The 19401-nt window shown below is 44.4% G+C and overlaps 2 protein-coding genes across 2 annotated transcripts; one reads left to right on the top strand and one right to left on the bottom strand.

Moving 5' to 3' along the window:
• The first annotated feature begins 2531 nt into the window (after window positions 1-2531).
• Window positions 2532-10502, top strand: LOC307032769 (lysosome-associated membrane glycoprotein 1-like). The gene is made up of 6 exons (XM_079671011.1): window positions 2532-2656; window positions 3955-4532; window positions 5210-5329; window positions 6241-6304; window positions 6681-6854; window positions 8007-10502. Exons 1-6 carry the CDS (start codon window positions 2608-2610, stop codon window positions 8144-8146), a joined length of 1125 nt encoding a protein of 374 aa, XP_079527137.1. The 5' UTR covers window positions 2532-2607; the 3' UTR covers window positions 8147-10502.
• On the bottom strand, window positions 10104-17852 carry LOC307032840 (uncharacterized protein; the record flags this gene model as incomplete). Its single annotated transcript, XM_079671120.1, has 4 exons — window positions 17706-17852; window positions 16311-17546; window positions 15500-16205; window positions 10104-10150 (listed from the first exon to the last, which is right to left on the bottom strand). The coding sequence occupies exons 2-4, from the start codon at window positions 17475-17477 to the stop codon at window positions 10104-10106; spliced, it is 1920 nt and encodes a 639-aa protein (XP_079527246.1). The 5' UTR covers window positions 17478-17546; window positions 17706-17852.
• Window positions 17853-19401: the final 1549 nt, after the last annotated feature.

Genomic DNA, 19401 nt, shown 5'->3' with positions numbered 1-19401 from the left:
AAAGGGGCCTCAGGGGGGCGTGGGGAGTGGCACCTTATTTTCATCTAAAGTAACAGACACAGAATCAGCACTTCTGAAACGGTGCTGAAACAGAGGGGTTTATGGGATGCATCAATGCATAACATAAATCCCTTAACCCCAGTGAGAATTTAGATTTGGTGATGTCTGTATGTAAGTTGTATCTTGTGATCTGCTGAAAATGCAACTATGAACAATAAAACAAAAAGCTTGTCTGAGCACATTCAAAGCATTCGTCTGCTCAGTCACGAGGTTCAGGTGAGGTGAAGTGCATATGGGTATTTGGGAAACGTCTCATTTCCTCTTTCTGTGTCCATCACATGATGTCAGGAAATGTCCTCTGTGGTCTGTATATTAAGCAATATTAAGCCTAATCATATTGCTACATTATAAAGTATGTAGGCTGCCTGTTACTGCCAATGTACTGCATTTATTGTCCACTTGTACTGCCTCCAGGCCTGTTAAAAATGGGCCTTATGTATAAGGAGTTATTTAAATTGCAGTACTTTAAATGTATTTTGATAGGTAATACACAATAATTGTATCTAAAAAACATTTAAATGCAGAACTTGTACTTGTAACAGAGTATTTTACACTGTATATGTCATATAAATATTCTTGCATGTAATACTGATACAGCTATTATTAATACTGATACTATAATTGTTACTTTAACTAATAGTGTACTACGGCCATCACAAATACTGCTACAATAAAACTACTTTCACAGGTATGTCAGTTCCACTAGGCTACCATTACAAACTACTAAAGTTCTGCAACTGTTACTATTAACTGCTATTACTACTACCAGAATTACAATGATAACACTACTTCCTTTAGGCCTGTTATACTCAGTGGTTGAAGAAGTATTTTTTTACTTGAGTAAAAGTAGCAATACTCGATAGTAAAAATACTCTGATACAAGTAAAAGTCCTACATGCAAATTTTACTTAAGAAGTACAAAAGTATTGGCATCAAAATATACTTAAAGTATACCAAAAGTAGCAAAAGTACGTGGGTAGCGTAATGGCCCTTTTTAGAATCATATTTGCAGTTTTTACTGCCACAGATATTTATTTGATGCATTTATGTGTTCATTACAGCTGGTAAAGGTGGAGCTCATTTATATTACTTAATATACTGCTGCTGGATATCTTAACCTATGTTTATATGTCAAATTGTATTTAATAATTGATTTACTTTTTGTGTTCAGCAGTTGAAGTGTGTGTTCCCATACATTTGACAGAGAAACCTGAAGCCACAGTGTTGTTTCAGTATGATATAGGTTCAGAGGTCTCAAGTACTGTACTTAATACCTTTAGTTACTTCACAGATGTGGATGAATGATGTGAAATATAATCAAGTCTTAAATCAGACTTTAGTTCCACCTGGAGTAAATTCACAAGCTACCCTGCAGCATACAAAGTCATTCAAACTAGCTGCACCTTTACCAGCTTTGAGAACACTTTCATGATCAATCATTATAAAACATATCATATATATTATTCTGAAATGGACCAATCTGCACAATGACTACTTTTACTGTCGCTACTTTCACTATATTTTGATGGTAATACTTGAGTACTTTGTGCGGGTTTCGTTTCACTCGAATGGAAAACAGAGTGTAACCTCTCTGCACAGACCCCCCCCCCCCCCCCCCCCCACGCAGCCACATTACTTTCGTTTCCTGAATATTGCTAAAAGTTGTCAAAAGTAAAAGCAGCATCTAAGAATCTAGACCAGCGCTTCCGGTTAGTGCTTTCAAAATAAATCCATATTTCGCCCTGTACTGCCTACCTACTCTCACTCTCATATACACAAACTGTTAGAAGGTAAAATCCTGGTTTAGAAAAGGACATTACGAATCTATATGTCAATAAAATAACGTGAGATTTGTAGAGAATGTGAATGTGTCCTTTAATTCAAACATAAAGGTACAATCATTGAAATCTCCTCTATGCACTCGGAATAATTATCAAAGCCCCGTAATATATTACCTTGTTTGAAAGCATTTTTTCAATATAAGGTTCTTAGAAGGTACAATTAAGTGGATACTTGTTGTTTTACTTTGACCAATTTAAGGTGTTTTATACCCCTTTTGCACCTTAATCCATGCATTGAAAACCTTTTCATATATATTACAATATTTTAGAAGTTTAGAAAAACCTACCTGAACACAAAATAAGAATACATAGGGATTGGGGAACTCTTTTATAAAAAGATTTCACACCACCAGATTAAAACTATTTCTTAATAATCACAAGAATAATAAGAATTACTTAGGAACCCCCGAAGTTTGGTGTTGAATCCCAAAAAGCATTATTGTTTTGAATGAAAAATATAATTTACTGAATTATTATTGAATTCATTAGGGATACAATGTCTTTCAGTCCGTGGTCCCCGTTTATTAAAATTTAGGTTTTTTCTTAAAGAGATGGATTATTTTACTTTGTATTGAAACAGTTTCCGGTGTGTGTATGTGTGCTGTGAGCGTGTATTTATGTGCGGAGACGCAGCGCAGTGCCGCACATTGCGCTCAGCTCAGGAGGGAACAGCAGAGACCAGATCGCACCAACAGAACCTGTCACCATGAAGAGGGCTGCTGTGTTCACTTTCGTAGTCTGCTGGGCTTTCTCAGGTAACACTCTTTATATAACTTAATCAGAATAAAAATAAGAGTAAATCAATATTAATGAAGTGTGTTGTAATGCATGTGGGTTGCAGCACGCAGTGACTGAGTCAATACTTGGGTGTTCTACTTTATAGCATGCAGCCATTATGTTGGACTATTGTTTTTATCACACTATGAGAGTGTTTTGATGATTTCTTTATTTGGAGTAGAAGTATTTATCCCGACCACGGATAAGTGGGAGAAGATGGAGATTGTATTTATCATCTCTGAGACCTTTCTGTGACTTCCTGCATTGTTTAGAGAACAGAGATTTCCGCAGTCTTTCGTTCAGGTCTGAGTCACATGTCAGCTGGCAGAGCAGGGCTGTTTTTTTTCAGAAGTATCCATCTGCGATCTGTTTGGAGCCCAACGCCAGGATATTAGCATTTGAGTTTATTTTGATGGGGTCTACCAATACAATGCAATTAAGTCAAATCGTTTAAAAATATTAAACCATATGGTCTAGAAATGTGTTTTTCAAAAAAGAATATCCCTTTTGTTCACTTAATGCTCATAAGTGACTTGAGCTCATATTTATTATTTTATGCCTGGTTGAATCTATATTCATCATCAATGTTCAAGCTACGCACAATTACTATAATGAAAGTTAAAATCTAAAACTTTTTAAAGGCATCGATCTGTGTTTCCTAGTCTCCTGTTCTATCTGAATCCTAAAATTGGACAATTCAATGACCACGGCCTGACCCTGCAGAGCAGATGTGTCCTCATCGCAACATGTTATTTGTGTGTAGTGTTCTTGTGTTCTTAATTCTGCCGATACCAGATGTTATCAAATGTCAGTCTGCTGGTTTTAGTATGTTTGTTTAAAGAAATAAGCTGCTCACAGTTCAAAGATCAGTAGTTCTACTCAACAACCATTACAGCTGCACTAATAGATATTCATTTCGGTTTAATTTACCCACTTATCACTTCCTGCTCAGCAACAAACAGCAGAGAGACGAAGTTCACAAGTAGCTGGTGAAAAATATGTGGCAGCTAAAGAGGCAAGGGTTGTTCTTACGAGTTGGTGGAGACCAAAATAAAGCTAAAAGGAGAACATCGGACTCATTTATGATTTATTATGTAGCCCTGAGCCTGCTAGATGTGCAAATATGTCTTTGCTAGCTTACCCTAGCCAAGCCATACTAACTTGTATTAAAGCTTAAAGCATGTTGGATAGATGATGTGTTTTCAGCTTATTCTTAACTTATTTAAAATAATAAATGAATGACCATTGACGTTTGTCTCTGCCTTTTTGTCTGAAGCGCTGTCATTGGCTGAAGTTGGAATTAATCCCATACCGGCAGCAACTGTGTCCCATCCACATGAGTTTGATAACACAACAACAACAACAACAACAACAACAACAACAACAACAACAACAACCAAAAAACCAATCACCACACCAACCAACACAACAACAACCACCAAAAAAACAACCACCACCAAAAAAACAACCACCACACCAACAACCACCAAAAAACCAACCACCACACCAACCACCACACCAACCACCACACCAACAACCACCAAAAAACCAACCACCACACCAACGACCACCAAAACACCAACCACCACACCAACCAACACAACAACAACCACCAAAAAACCAACCACCACACCAACCAACACAACAACAACCACCAAAAGACCAACCACCACACCAACCACCACAACAACAACCACCAAAAAACCAACAACCACCACGACTACCACCCCAGCTCCTCCTAAACCCACTCCTCCCCCCACCAACTTGACTGTAGGCAACTACAACCTGACAGACAAATCTGGCATGTTCCTGAGAGCTCAGATGGCAGTACTGATCCGACTGGCTACACCAAAGGTACAGTTCATTAGTCACCATAGACACAACAAGAGCCCCGGAGTACACTGAAAAAACTGAAACGTTGACTTTCATTTATTATGTCAACAAATTTGAAATGATACATTTAAGTGACATAATTGATTTGAATCGTGATTAAAGCACTGAAGCTTTTGAGCAGACTGTACCAGTGAAAGCAATAATATTAAGTAGTACCAATTTAAACGTAATATTTTTGCTTTCAACTAACCTCATACAGTTATGTGAAATCTGTTGACATAATACATTTCATCAAAGTCAACATTTCAGTTTTTTCAATGTAGTTAGTTTAAAGGCCTTATTTTCTTTAAGTAAATTGTAATTGTTCACCATGCAATCAAGATTTTTTAAGCCATTTAAGAATTTTTCAACATGAATAGAAGTTTCTTCCTGATCCTCTGACTCAGCCTTTAGCGATGAAATTGTCAGCATCTTATTTTCAGGTTTTAAGAAAATGTTGTCATGAAAACGTTTTGATTTCCTCATTGTGGTGCAATTGAGGAAAGGTTAGATGTGACTCATCTTTGTGTCATATGACAATTGTTAATTCAACATGACAATGAAATGTTGTTTCTCTAAAGATAACTCTCGTTCATCTGGAAAACTCCCCCACAAGGTGCTCCTCCCATTGCCTGATTTTTCTCTTGTTTATCTTTCAGGCCAATGGAACCTTCATCGTTCAACCAAAAATGACCAAAGCAACTGGAAGTTGTTCCGCAAAATACGCAACCCTTAGCCTTACCTTCACAGAGGGCTTCATCTACTTCAGGTTCAACAAGGTACTTTAGTGGATTTGAACAAATGTAGTGGATTTGTCATAAATATGGAAGTATAAAGCTGTCAATATGGAGGAAACAATGTAAGAACCATATGCTGTAATTGAATTTGTTCGTACTGATTTGGCAAGCTTACTTAAAATCTTCAGCATATAAATACTGTTTCATCTTTGATGAATAACAAGTGGATTCACAGGTACATTTTAAGAACTGAAATCTGAGAAATGTTAATAAAAAAAAAAGGGAAGTACGTTGACAAGCCTGTTCTGGGAGCTTGTGACAGGGCGTGCCTCATTCGCTCACTCCTCAGCGCTGGTTGATTCAGTCAAAGATTTTCCAGTCGACTAAAAACATTTAAATACCACCAATTACGCTTTCTCAGAGTTCAAGGTCAGTTATCCTAAAAGTTTATTCATTTTCAGTAATTGATTTATCATCTAGTTGTTTAGCTGATGTGCTCATTGAGTTTTTATATGTATTTGAACCATTATTGAACCTATTTAGGTTTAACTCTGAACAATTGTCCGCTATTTAAAGTTATAAACTTAAAAACTTTACTTTTTTGGCACACAATTAAATGTATTATGTAACCACACATAGTTTAATGAAGTTAGTAACAATTATTTTTTATTTAAACCTAATATTAGTTTACTAATAAAGTCAACCTTCAAATTGTTTCAGTGAATTCATAGAACTACAGTAAGTATAGTACAGCAGTATACATTCTGAAACAACCTTCCTCTACCTGTTTTGAGCTTTAAAAACATTTCTGTTCTACAACATCCTGTAAAATAACCCAGCCCCACAAACGTCAACATGCTTGCACTATAGATAAAGTGCAGCACAGAAGACAATAGAGCCTGCAAAAAAAGGATCATCCTGTTTGTTCATAAAAATGTATTTTCTTTCCTCAGAGTGCTGCTGAAGTCTTCGTCGATGAACTGTCTTTCAGCCTCTACTACCCCTTCGCCAAAGACGGTGAGTTGGGAATACTCCGTACACTTATTTGTGACTCTAAATAGGAGTAACTGTCATTTTATTGAGTAAACTTTAGACTAATCAGGTCACTGCATGTGTACACTGATATTTCAGCTGCAGGTGGGGGTTGTGAAAGGCTGGCAAATATTAACCAGAGCCAACAACTCCCTTGTTTGCATGTGTGTCTGTTCAACTAGATACGGATATTGTCTTTCTAATTATTTTAAGCATTTGATTCTGGTAACAATCAACCTACTTTCAGCACAATGCAGTCAAACAAGTTTGGCTCCATATCTGAACATTGGCGTTTGTTGTTGTTGAAATTGTTTTTATTTCCTGAATGCATCTGAGAATTGTTTTTCTCTTACTGTTGCAGATAAAACCACGTACACTGCCAGTAACAAGTCGCTGCGTCTCTTCCCTGCCAAGATCGGACACTCCTACTCCTGCAAGAATGAATCAATCTACCTGGGGAGTGGACTGTTCCTGGAGGTCAATCAAGACCGGATGCAAGCCTACAATCTGACAAAGAGCAGCGATTTTGGCCTGCGTAAGTGTCTTATCAATACAATATGTTGCACAATTGTCATTGCTCCACAATCACATTGGTAGCCTAACACAGCGGTTCCCAACCTGTGATAATTTGCAAAACATTCTGATTTGTGTAGAAACATTCCATTATTAAGATTTTTTGTATTTATTTGAACCTCTTTTCCTTTCTCTTTCTTGATCCTCCTTAGCAACGGTCATTACAGTCCTTGACAGCGGTCTGTACTACTGGATTAACAACATGTGTTCTGAATTGACCAATCAGAACTTTATTTAGCCTCCGTATTGTTTATGGTTGAATGTGGGACACAGAACCTTTTTTGATTCTTAAGTGGGCCCTGAGTTGAAAAAGGTTGGGAACCGCTGGCCTAGCATCTAATTGATGCTGCAACGTTTCACATTCAATGCCCAATCGCTCTCAGCATGTACTTACAGTAATTTAGTGTGAACAGTATAAAACAACATCAACTCATATTGATTTTGTTCTACTCTTGCTAAACTTATGGAAGTCTGAGGGCGGCCAATATCTACATCAAATAATCTTAATACATTAATTATATTATAATTACTATTGTGTGAATTTAAATTGAACACTGTGGACAAATATTTGTCAGTGTACTCTTGAGCATAACACTACCATAATGGTAAAGACTTTGTACACTTAGGAAATTGTTCATTTTCATTTTCAAACTGTGAGGCAATTTGCAAACTAAACTTAAAAAGGAAATTGCAAACAACCTTTTTTCGTTGATTTGAGCAATCAAATTAAAATTGCATATTTATGGTCATTTTCATCATGTTTGACTTTGAAACATCTCACAAAAGTGCATTGTGAATTTCTTTTAAATATAAGCGTTTATTCTCAATTTTATTTTGTTATTATTTCCAAACATCAAAAGGAAATTTGGATTCAAGCATTTCAAGATTTGTGGTATGATTTCATTAGGTTGGCAATGTTAGACTGCCATACAGAGTAAGTATATCAGTAAAGTATACAATTTAAGACTTCATTGATTGACTGACTTCTCATGATGTTCACTGTGTGTGTGTGTGTGTGTGTGTGTGTGTGTGTGTGTGTGTGTGTGTGTGTGTGTGTGTGTGTGTGTGTGTGTGTGTGTGTGTGTGTGTGTGTGTGTGTGTGTGTGTGTTCCAGCCGACCCCTGTCCTGCTGACAAGTCTGACTACCGCGTTGCCATCGCTGTGGGGGTGACATTGCTGATTCTCATCATCATCGTGTTGGTGGCCTACCTGCTGGGCCGCAGGAGGAAGACTGGTGGCTACCAGCCTCTGTGAGGAGGCACTTCTGTCAGAGGTCACTCAGAGGTCACCCCCATTATAGACAAAAGTCAGTGAGGCTGGGGTCTTTGTAAAGGGGATAAAGGGCACTTCCACTAAAGCCTATCGGGCCATTATTCAGTTATTTTATGTCTTGGTTTAGCTTATTTACAGTTAATAACAGTGTTTTAACTAAAGTCCTGAGTACGGAGGCTGGAGTGTGTCACAGCAATAATTGTAGACTTATTTTCCATCAAACTCATACAATCAAAGTAAAATAAACACTTCAAAAAGGGAATTTACTAAATAATCCATCTATTATGTCTTTAAATGCTGTATTAATAATTGAATTTAAAGTTTTCAAATTTTAAAACACATTTGAATTCAGGTCAGTAATTCAAATACAATGCAATACATAAACAAAATAAGTGTGAAGAAGCATTGTTATATTGGGAGACTAACAATGATGATGCTAATAATGGCACATCTATACAGACTGACACCTTAATAGAAACTGATCACAGTTTCATTAAATCAGTTCAGGTCACTCCCCCGCAGACAGCAGGTGTATCAGTGGTCCGGACTAGGGTAATGATGTCACTCTTTATCAGACTACACACTTTGAAGGGACATTGACAAATAGGTCAGACGTTATCTTATCTTCTATCTAAAACTAATTCAGCTTGCTTACACGAGGAAACACACGATAACGTTAATTTGTATTTGTATTCATTTGTTAACATTTATTTGGAAATATGTTGTCATTCCTTTGTTTGGTTTTTTTAAATAAGGGACTAAATGTTTTTAAAGGGAAGTCCTCCAATCATTTACGTCACGTGATTATTATACTGACTGCTTCATTAATAGGCACAAAGGGAAAATTAGAGGGATATTTACCAGGAATTTTTTAACCCCATCATAATTGCACTGATTACTGTCACAACTTGATTGCCTTTGTCTATTTTCATACAATATGTAGCTGATGCCGTCTTTTATATAAATGCATGGATGGATGGTCTTTGTGGTAAAGTAGTGAGTCTGTCTTTTGAAATACACATTCATCATTCATCACATCTCTGGAAGCCAGTCCACTTCTACACACCATACTGCCTTAGAGGAATAGTTTGACTTTTGAGAAATAGGCTTATCGCTTCTCTGATATTCCAGACTTTATGCTACGCTAAGCTAATGTTCACTTGTGCTCTAGCTCCACATACATATGTACAGACCTGAGAGTCTTCTAAATCTTGTTATCTAACTCCCAATGAAAAGAGCAAATAAGCATAATTCCCACAATATCCACCTGATGCTTTAAATCTGCAGAACTGACAACAACAAAAATGATACTGCTGAGAAAAAAATCCCACCACAATGTGCGTTTAGTTGCTGACATGGAGCTTTCTTCTTGTCACATGATCTTCTTCGTTTTTACTTCAAACACCAACATCTACAATTCAGTGACAACACAGCAAACTCCATCTGCAGATGAAGGTCATGTGATGTGATCAGAAGCCTAGAGCAGATACGAAATAATCCTTATGGTAATATTATTTTCTGTATTGTCTCCAAGATCAACAGTTAACTATTATGATGCAGAATTGCAATTTATGTACGCAGGTATAATACAATCCCCAAATTCGAATCACTAAGTCTAAGCTTCATTTTAAAGGGCAATTCATCCATATAATAAAGGGACATTTTTTCTCCCTTCCTCTGTCTACCTATAGCCGGGTGGTTTCAGTTGTATGCCCTCAAGTCTTGAGATATTTGCTTCTAAAACATCTGCTTCCAATTTAACATTATTAAGGTAAACAGAATTTCATTGGTGTGCCTCAAAGCATTGAAAAGGGACATTTGAATAGTAAATAGTGGCTCATGTTTTTCCAGAATCTGGATTACATAGGGTGACCAGGACATTGTTTCTGCATAAACAAACTACCGGTACGTTTCTCAATTGTCATTTTTCAATGCTGTGTTATTCTGGAGTTGAAGCAGACATTTCAGAGGCAGCTTTCTCAAAACCTGGATACAAAAAACGAAAGGTATCTGGTCAGATGAGAACATGTTTGACCCTTGAAATGTTACTAAAAGTAGGCCAAGCTTATTTGAATAATACTTTGGAAAGGAGCAGAGGCTTGGCGGCTGTGGTGTGTGTCATCCTGTCCGTCCCTGTGTTAATATCTCAGTCACTGTCAGCTTCAGATAAAAGAGACGGGATGAAGATCTGCTGCTCACAGCTGCAGTTCCAGGTTTGCCCATCAGATGATGCTCTGAAGACAGGATGAGAACTGAAATGAGGGACTTTGCTGCATGTATGTGAGCACTTTTAACTGTTGTTAACTTCCTGTGCCAATAAATACTGATGTAATTCTAAGTGTGTGTGTTTTCTGTAAGTCTTTGCCACTTTGTATCGTACATACACCAACCCTACTTAGAATAATGCATTCTTTCCTCAGCAGATACCTTATACCTTCTGCTTTTTACTCTTTAGATAATTCACTCTGCTACCTTCTTAAAGAGCCTGTGACACGATTTTCCCCCATCATCCAAACCCATCAATTTGAGTAAATATTGTCCCCTTGAAAACCGTTACTGAACTGATTTTGGATATTTGTACTTTGATAACCATTAATCTGCCCTTCAATGTTGACCATTTCCTGGATCTTCTCGGGGATTCTTCAAGTCCCGCCAAATTATGGGTGACGTCAATGCGGGCACAGCGCTCCAGCTGCACCGTTCAGGATCCCAGCATCTGCATGTAAACGCACGATGGCGCACACAGCAGCAAGCTCAGACAGCGATGACAGTTTAATTTTGAACGTGTCTGAGAGCTCATATGAGGCTGAAGGATCGGTTTATTTCGTATCTGTTAAAGTTTAGGAATTAGGTGCGTAAATATGGGCGATCATACGGTCATGTAGCCAGTGGTGGACTGGGACTAAAAATCAGCCCGGGACTCTCGACCGGCCCACTTCGGTACAACTAGTACATTGTCAACGGGGGTTGACTGCACCCGCACTGCGAGGGGGGACCCAAGTTCCCGTCAGCAAAAACACGTGGGTTTGCTATCCTGGCTCCAAAATGGTGGAATGAGCTCCCCATTGAAATCAGGACAGCAGATAGCTTACACATCTTCCGACGCAAACTGAATACTCATCTCTTTAGACTCCACTTCGAGCGATAAAATTACTAACAAAGCACTTATATACTAATAAAGGGCTGGCTTTCTAAATGCCAGTTGAGTAGCACTTGAAATGTTTGGCTCTATGAAACCTGATGTACTTATATGATTCTGTTTTCTTAAAGGTTGTATCTTCCTGGTCGAATGCACTTATTGTAAGTCGCTTTGGATAAAAGCGTCAGCTAAATGCAATGTAATGTAATGTAATGTAATGGGGGGAGTGGGGGATGTGCTAGTGACTTATCCGACCGGCCCACTTCGGTACCGGCCCATCGGGATTCGTCCCGATGGCCAGTCCGCCACTGCACCCAGCCCAGCCCACGTAAACTGTCAACGGGGGGAGCCTCGCTGCGGGGAAACGGTGGACCTAGTGTCCCGATCGGAGTGGGAATAATAATAATAATAATAATAATAATAATAATAATAATAATAATAATAATCCGTGCATTTTATCCATTAATTTCCCCAACATTGTGGTAAAAAAAAACACGTTTAATCCATGTTGGTGTAGGCCTACTACTACAACCAGTGGTGTAGTGGGGATGTTTAACTGGGTGGACGGGGTGGTGGGTGGACGGGAGACACTATGGACGCGCTTGTGAACTGTCAACGGGGGGGCTTTGGGACCTCTGTGTCGCCTGTCAGCGCAATTTACATGATGCCGTTTAGACAATATAATAATAAAGGGCGGTGCCGGCTGTCAGCGAACCGATCCGGCCTTTCTGCGCGACTATCACTCAAATGCGGGACATAGTCTCAATGTGTGGGACGCGGGACAAATAATAAAAATGCTGTGTGTGCAGTCTCGCACAGTGCGGGACACCTGGTCACCCTACACACACAGTTCTGCCCATCACACACACACGCTTCAAATCAAGTTGCATAAATGCTTGAGCTACGTTTTTATTATAATTACTGAAATCTGCCTATTATGTTTTCGTCATTATTACAACAAACACACACTTGCAACTGAAGAAACACACTCCTCAATGTCAGTTTCGGTGATTTATTGACAAGGATGACGACACCCTAAAACAGAATAATGCAGCAAGATAAGCTGACAAAGTATTACATCCATGCAATTCAATCAACACAAATATATACCACGAAACAGAGTATAGTAGTATAATAGTATAATATATATATAGTATAATATATGGTATAATATAATAGTGGAAACAGTCTTACATGAATGAGTGGACGAACGTCTCAACTCGAGGCGGAGTGCATGAACAATGTTTGAACTAAAATGGCCGCTCGGCACTTCCGGGTCAGAGCACGGCATAACCGGGCAGCGACAGCAGTGACACTGCCCTCTAGTGGCCGGCGATAAACTCTTCATCCCCCCCAGACCGGAAAGCTATGGGCCGGAATAGGTTAACGGTCTACATCCCGTATCCAGCTGCCAGACTCGGGCTCGTAACGTGCAGGCGGCCTCCTCAAGCGGCCCGGCCGAGTCGGCTGGGGCAGCGTCGGCGGCGACTGCGGCACCGGGAGCGGTGCACCCAGGAAGGCACCCGTAGGAACAGCGAGGTCAGAGGACGCCCCATCAGCAGGCGTCGGTGGGGAAGCGCCAATAGCCGAGTCGCGGGGCCCGACAGCCGGCCGCTGAGCAATCCCCTGGGGCGTCGCCCAGCCCGGGTGGATAGGTGGGGGCTGATGACCCAGGGCAGCGGGCGACGGCGCAGCCGACTGCTCGCGGGCGCAGGGTGTGGCCGGCGTGTAGGCACGGAGGAACCGCCGGTTGCGCAGTGTCAGACGTCCCGAACCGTCAACCCTGACCCGATACTGGTCGTGGCCCGGCGACTCCACCACGATCCCCGACCTGTCCCATTTGTGGGGGCTCGGGCCTTGCTGGTTCTGGAGGAATACCCTTTCGCCGAGTGCCAATGGGCGGAGCGGTCTCGAGTGAGTCCCCAGAGACTCGGTGGTACGGGACATACGGGTCCGAAGGGCGTCCTCCTTCGCCGCCCATGCCTCGCGCCATAGCAGTCGGATATGCGGGTTCGAGAACTTCTCGAGGCGGTTCACGAAGGAGAGCGAGCCACGAAGTGGGCGGCCGAAGATGATCTGTGCTGGCGAGAGGTCGCAGTCGGGGTCAGGCGTGTTACGCAACTGCAGCATAGCGCGCAGGAAGCGGTCCTGATCAAGGCTGCCCGACGGGCCGGTGTTGGACATCAAGAGGCGCTTAGCAGTCTTAACCGCAACCTCCGCTCTCCCATTCGACTGCGGAAAGCTAACGGAAGACACACGGTGTTCGACGTGCCATAAGCGGAGGAAGTCCTCGGTGTGGCTCGCCTTGAATTCCGGACCACCGTCGCTCGAGAGCTCCTCCGGTACGCCGAAGGTGGCGAAGAACGACCGGAGGTGTTGGACCAGGCCAGCTGAGCCCGCCAGGGCAGTACCCGCCGTAGAGCTCAGGACCTCTACCCAGCCCGAGAGCCGATCCCCGACAACTAGGTAGTGACGGCCCCCATAGTCGAAGAAGTCAGCAAACACCGCCTCGAATGGCGTGGACGGGGGTGGGGACGGCCGGGGGGGTGTAGCCGCCTGTGACGGAGCATTGCGGTTGCAGTCTGCACACCCGTCCCTGGTGGCCTGAATGTCCCCGGACATCCCGGGCCAGTAAACTATGGCTCGGGCATGCTGCCCCATGGCTGAGGTCCCCTGGTGAGCGGCATGGAGATGCCGAAGGACCCTCCCACGGAGGGATGGGGGAACCACGACGCGGTCCCGATAGAGCAGGACGCCGTCCTGGGCGTAGACGGACTCACAGACCGATGACAGACTCGCCAGGGCAGGGTCGTTAACGTCAATCCCACCCTCTTGCTCGATGAGTTGGAGGAGGTGGCCGAGGCATCCATCAGCCGCTGTTTCCCGTGCGAGGAGGGGCCAAGAGACGGCTCCGAGCTCCCGTGCGTCGTCGCGGATGGAGGCCATGAGTGCTGACTCCATGGCGTCAGGCCCGCTCGGCAGCCCCGATGAGAGGCCGTTCGCTGAACCCGAGGGGGAAGGATGCCTCGACGTGGCATCAGCGGCATAGTTGCTCTTGCCAGGCAGATGCACAATGTCGAAGCGCCATGGGAGGGTGCGCTGCTTCAGTCTAAACAGACGCGAGTTTGTGATCTCATCCAGCGTACGGTCGCCAAAGATTTTCACCAACGGCTTATGGTCGGTGACCACGACGAGGTTGTCGGACCCCTGCGTGAAGTACCGCGTCTGTTCCAGGCCCCATGCCACAGCTAGGGCCTCTCCCTCGACGGCTGCATAGCGCTGCTCCGCAGGGGACAGGAAACGCGAGCCCGCGAGGGTGACCCTCCACCCTCCTGGACAGCAGTCCGGTATGCCCGAGGCACAGTGACAATGTTGCTGGAGCAGGAAGTAGCCAATGCCACGCATGGACCAGTCAGGGCGGAGGCAGGTACGCTTCTGCATGTCGTAGATCTCCACGCCCTCGCGGATGGCCTCCATTATGGCTTGCTTGGACGTCTGGAAGGCCTCCTCCAGAACGGGGGACCATAGGAACGCACAGCGTGGGCTGAGGAACGGCTTAAATGGAGCCATCGTGTCACGCAACTGGGCGTAGTTAGCCACCTGGTTGACAAGGCCGAACCAACTCCTGATGTCCGTCGTGGAGCCTGGGGTGGGGAAGTCCCGGATGGCGTCCAAGTATTTTGGGAGCGGTTCGATGGTAGATTCCGACACCCTGAAGCCAGCGAAGTCGACGCACCTCTCCGCGAACTGAAGCTTGTCCGGATTCAGCACGATCCCCGATCGGCCGACACGCGTCAGGAAGTCGATGGTCCTCCACCAGTGTTGCTCCAGGTCGGTGTCATAGTGGATGGTGTCATCCACACAACGTTCCTTGCGTTCATAGTCCGAGAGGACGGCGTCAAACCGACGGTTGTAGCCATCCCCTGACGACAGGAAACCCTGTGGTGCCCTGGTGTAGCGCCAACGGCCGAAGGGCGTGATGAAGGTAGTGAGGTGGCGATCCGACTCACGCAGGGGAACACTGTGGTAGCCGTTCCAGGCGTCCGTGACGGTCTTCCAGGTGCCCTTCGGGACGCGGCGTGCGAGGTGGAACGGGGACTCAGTGGCGAAGGTCTCACGTTGGCAGAACTTGTTGAGGGGGGAGAGGTCCACGGTCCTGCGGGGGGAACCGTCGTGCTTCCGAGTGACTACCATACGATGGCACCACGTCACCGGCTCGCCGTACGGCACGCGTTCAATGACCCCAAGGGCTTCGTCCCGCAGGAGGTCATCGTGAACCCTCCGCTGCCAGTGTAGAGGCACCGTAGCCGCGGTGTGGCATGCCTTAGGCGTAGCTGCGGGGTCCACGTGCATCTCGATAGGCGGCCCCTCCATGCATGGTAGTGCCCGATGGGGGCAAGTATTGAATGTCGACGAGGCATATCTCCCGAGTAGCCAACCTTTCATCCGGTTATTGTTCTCTGGCGTACAAGGGAACGGCAGTGCTGCGGGGCGCGCCGGGGGGACCGTGCGCTGAGGACATGAGCATTGGGCGTCCCCGGGGTCACTTGGCCCCACGCAGCCGCCGTTGGTTGACCTCGTCGCATTGATGGACAGGGGCTGGACTGGCGTGTCAGCCGTGTCAGGGCTACGCCTGTCCTTGGGCCCCCTTGCAACGTTGTCCGACGGGAAGTTAATGGGCAAGAGGCCGAGGTTGAGCAACGACTCGTAGGAGAGGTACATGGCCCGGACTGAGCTGCTCACATATACCATGGAACGGCAGGATGTAGTACGGCCCCCGCTGCAGGTCGTCGAGAGCCTAGCGAAGAACGCTCCCTCGATGGCTATAGGGGAGCGGTTGGCGGCCAACAGGCTGAGGCTGACGGGTCGCAGGTCGTCCCGCGCGAAACCGCAGGCCAGGAACTCCTCCAGAGACCAAAGGTCCGACTGCGCGCCAGTGTCTGCGACGGCGGATATTCGAGCTCCGTCGGCCGAGCCCCGGTTGCTGGTGCCATCCCTCGGCCCGACTGGCATGTCCATCGAGATGGTGATTAACGCCCGGGGGTGGTCTCTCAGCCTGGCTCGCCTCCATTCGCCCTTGGAGAAGATGTGGTGCTCGAGTATGATAGGTGAAGGCCTGTCGACACAGCCGTGCGACGTAGGGGCGCGGCGTCGGCGAAGGCTCCCGCGACGTCGGCCAGGGCGGGCTCCAGCTTGCACCGACGAGACCTGGGATACCAGCTCCGACCCCATGGCGGCCTGTTGACTGTCGGATGACGGCTGTTGACGCCTCTGTCGTCGGCGGGCCCTGTAGCAGCCGATGCACACCTGGTGAGGCTTAGGATTCCACCCGCGAGGCCCCTCCGTGAAGACGTTAAAGACGTTCTTACATTCCGGACACGAGGCACGTTTAGCCCCGTCCGCGGGGCTCGGGGCGGGGCTCGCCTGTGGAGTCGTCTTCAAGCGCCGGAATGACGACATGGCTGATAGGGAGGACGACGGGAGAGCGTTACGGGCCATCTCTTTGTTCTCGACGAGTGCAATCACGTCATTAACTGGCTTGACCAGGACGTCAGTTGTCCCTAGCGTCTCGCGGCGTATGTCCGAGTCATAGATGCCATTGAGCAGCACATCGCGGATAATGTGGTCGGTATAGTCCACGTCCTTACCACACTCGCATACCGCATTATATGCGCATGTCTCTGCTTTACCCCGCACTCTGGCAGCGAATGCGCGGAATGTCTCGTCGCGTTCCTGGCGTAACTGAAGTAGTTCGGTGCGCAGGACGCATGTAGCAACTGGGATGACAGCTAGGGAACGCATGACGGTGATCAGGTCTGGCAAGGGTCCGGAAGCGGCGTCGGGGACGGCTTTCAACAGGCTGTCTCCAAGTACAGGCCCAGCGCACTGAAACAGCTGGAAGGGGGCCTGTGCGTCCCCTATGCCTGAGCCGGCGCGGAATACATTCCAACGGCGGATGAACACGTTCCATTCCTCTATTGACACGCCCACATCAACTTTGGGCCGATCGAGTCTCGGGCCGTGAGGGGCTGGGGCCTGGGCTGGCGCGGCCATGACAGGCGCTGCGTGCTGGTGGCTACATCCATGAATCGTCAATATAGCAATGACGAGTGCTTCAGACAAGTCATCGGATTTGAACTCGCAGCCGGGGACAGGGCATCCAACAACGACCATGGTGTCGTCATGAAGAAACACACTCCTCAATGTCAGTTTCGGTGATTTATTGACAAGGATGACGACACCCTAAAACAGAATAATGCAGCAAGATAAGCTGACAAAGTATTACATCCATGCAATTCAATCAACACAAATATATACCACGAAACAGAGTATAGTAGTATAATAGTATAATATATATATAGTATAATATATGGTATAATATAATAGTGGAAACAGTCTTACATGAATGAGTGGACGAACGTCTCAACTCGAGGCGGAGTGCATGAACAATGTTTGAACTAAAATGGCCGCTCGGCACTTCCGGGTCAGAGCACGGCATAACCGGGCAGCGACAGCAGTGACACTGCCCTCTAGTGGCCGGCGATAAACTCTTCAGCAACTGATAACACTGGCAATGATTTTAGATGTATTAGACTATTTAAAAAAGAAATCATGCTTCAAATAAGTGGGGGTACGGCGTACCCCCGCGTCCAACGCCCACTACACCACTGAGCAACTACAAAAAGCTAAGGTTAGTTTTCTCATCAGGAAATGCAGACCGGCTCAAACAAAAGATGTTTACATCATCATCCTCACGATCATTTAATGTGCCATATGTTCGCCGAATTGACATGAAAGCACTAATAAATGTAGTTTCATCCACTTGAGTTTACAAAAATAATCGATTTGTTTTTATATCACATCCGACGGGAGGAAATTCAGCAGCTCTCACTACCGATTTTTAATCCTAATTTAATCATCATCTTCACCACGATCATTTATGTTTATGTTCGCCGAATTGACATGAAAGCACTGACAAATATGAATATAATGTAGTCAACTTCATTAAAACGTTATTAACGTGCCTAAACTCAGTAATTCACCATTTCTACGCATGACAGCACACTTTGTCCGTGTTTGGCTCTCTCGCCGCACAGTTCCGGCATTGACGTCACTTCCGGCTTCCCCCAAAACCTCAAAATGAGTCGAAGGAATTTTCCCGCGATGTTCGAAATTATTGATATTTATCGGAACGGTATCGCTTTTTCTTTTTTAAACTGACGGTTCGAGATTACTAGTAGCCCACTATTTCATTGCACAACAGTTGTTGGGTTCGTGTCACAGGCTCTTTAAAGTATTTGTCATTACATGGTTATGAATAGAGATGGATAGAAACGTTACTTTAACATTGCTAGTGACTGGTTGTCATACATATATGAAAATGACCCAACAGAAACACAAAGTGACTAAAGCAGACCAAAGCAACTGAAAGAGATGCTAAACAAACAGAACAAGACACACAATAAATGAGGAGACACAACACAGGTACACATAGAACAAAACAATAACTAAGTGACACAGGACCAGTACAAGGTAATACAGAATTACCACACTGAGGCACAACAAAACTGGGAGACACAAAACCACAGAGAGATCAAAAGAAGAACAGAAAGACGCAAAACACCTGCCTGTGTGTCCCGCTCTACGAAGGACAGAGGATGGGCTTTTTACCATGAGACATAAATAAAAGCTATAAGGTCTGTACCCAGGAACCCAATGTATCATAACCTGCCAACAAAGGTCTGAGATTTATTTTATTATTTGAAAGATTCACATCCAGTTATAACAAAAATAAATTACAAATCAGAAACAGATAAGACAGTCAAACATAAAATAATCAATAATAAAACAAATTATATTAAAGGGCTAGGGCTTTTTATGTCAATCATATTCTTCTATTATATTGAGCAATTTAGCTGCTAACACATTTATCTTATTAATGATTTTTTAAAGGTAATAAAGTCATTATGAAATACACAATACTTAAGGATAAAGATAGTGTTAACTAAAAAGTAACCTTTGCAACTCTCCAAGAAAAGAGATAAATAATTCTAATATGGTTTGCTGTCAAAAACCCTTTGGGTATAGCCAGTGATGT

Source organism: Notothenia rossii (genome assembly GCF_949606895.1).
Source record: "Notothenia rossii genome assembly, chromosome: 3".
Taxonomy (NCBI): domain Eukaryota; kingdom Metazoa; phylum Chordata; class Actinopteri; order Perciformes; family Nototheniidae; genus Notothenia; species Notothenia rossii.
This window is presented reverse-complemented; position numbering and strand designations above follow the sequence as displayed.

Bases quoted from the DNA above. Each gene is read 5' to 3' on its own strand.
- LOC307032769 (XM_079671011.1), top strand. From the start codon at position 2,608: ATGAAGAGGGCTGCTGTGTTCACTTTCGTAGTCTGCTGGGCTTTCTCA. The intron at 6,305-6,680 runs GTGAGTTGGGAA...TTACTGTTGCAG, and splicing joins CTACCCCTTCGCCAAAGACG to ATAAAACCACGTACACTGCC. The intron at 6,855-8,006 runs GTAAGTGTCTTA...TGTGTGTTCCAG, and splicing joins GAGCAGCGATTTTGGCCTGC to CCGACCCCTGTCCTGCTGAC.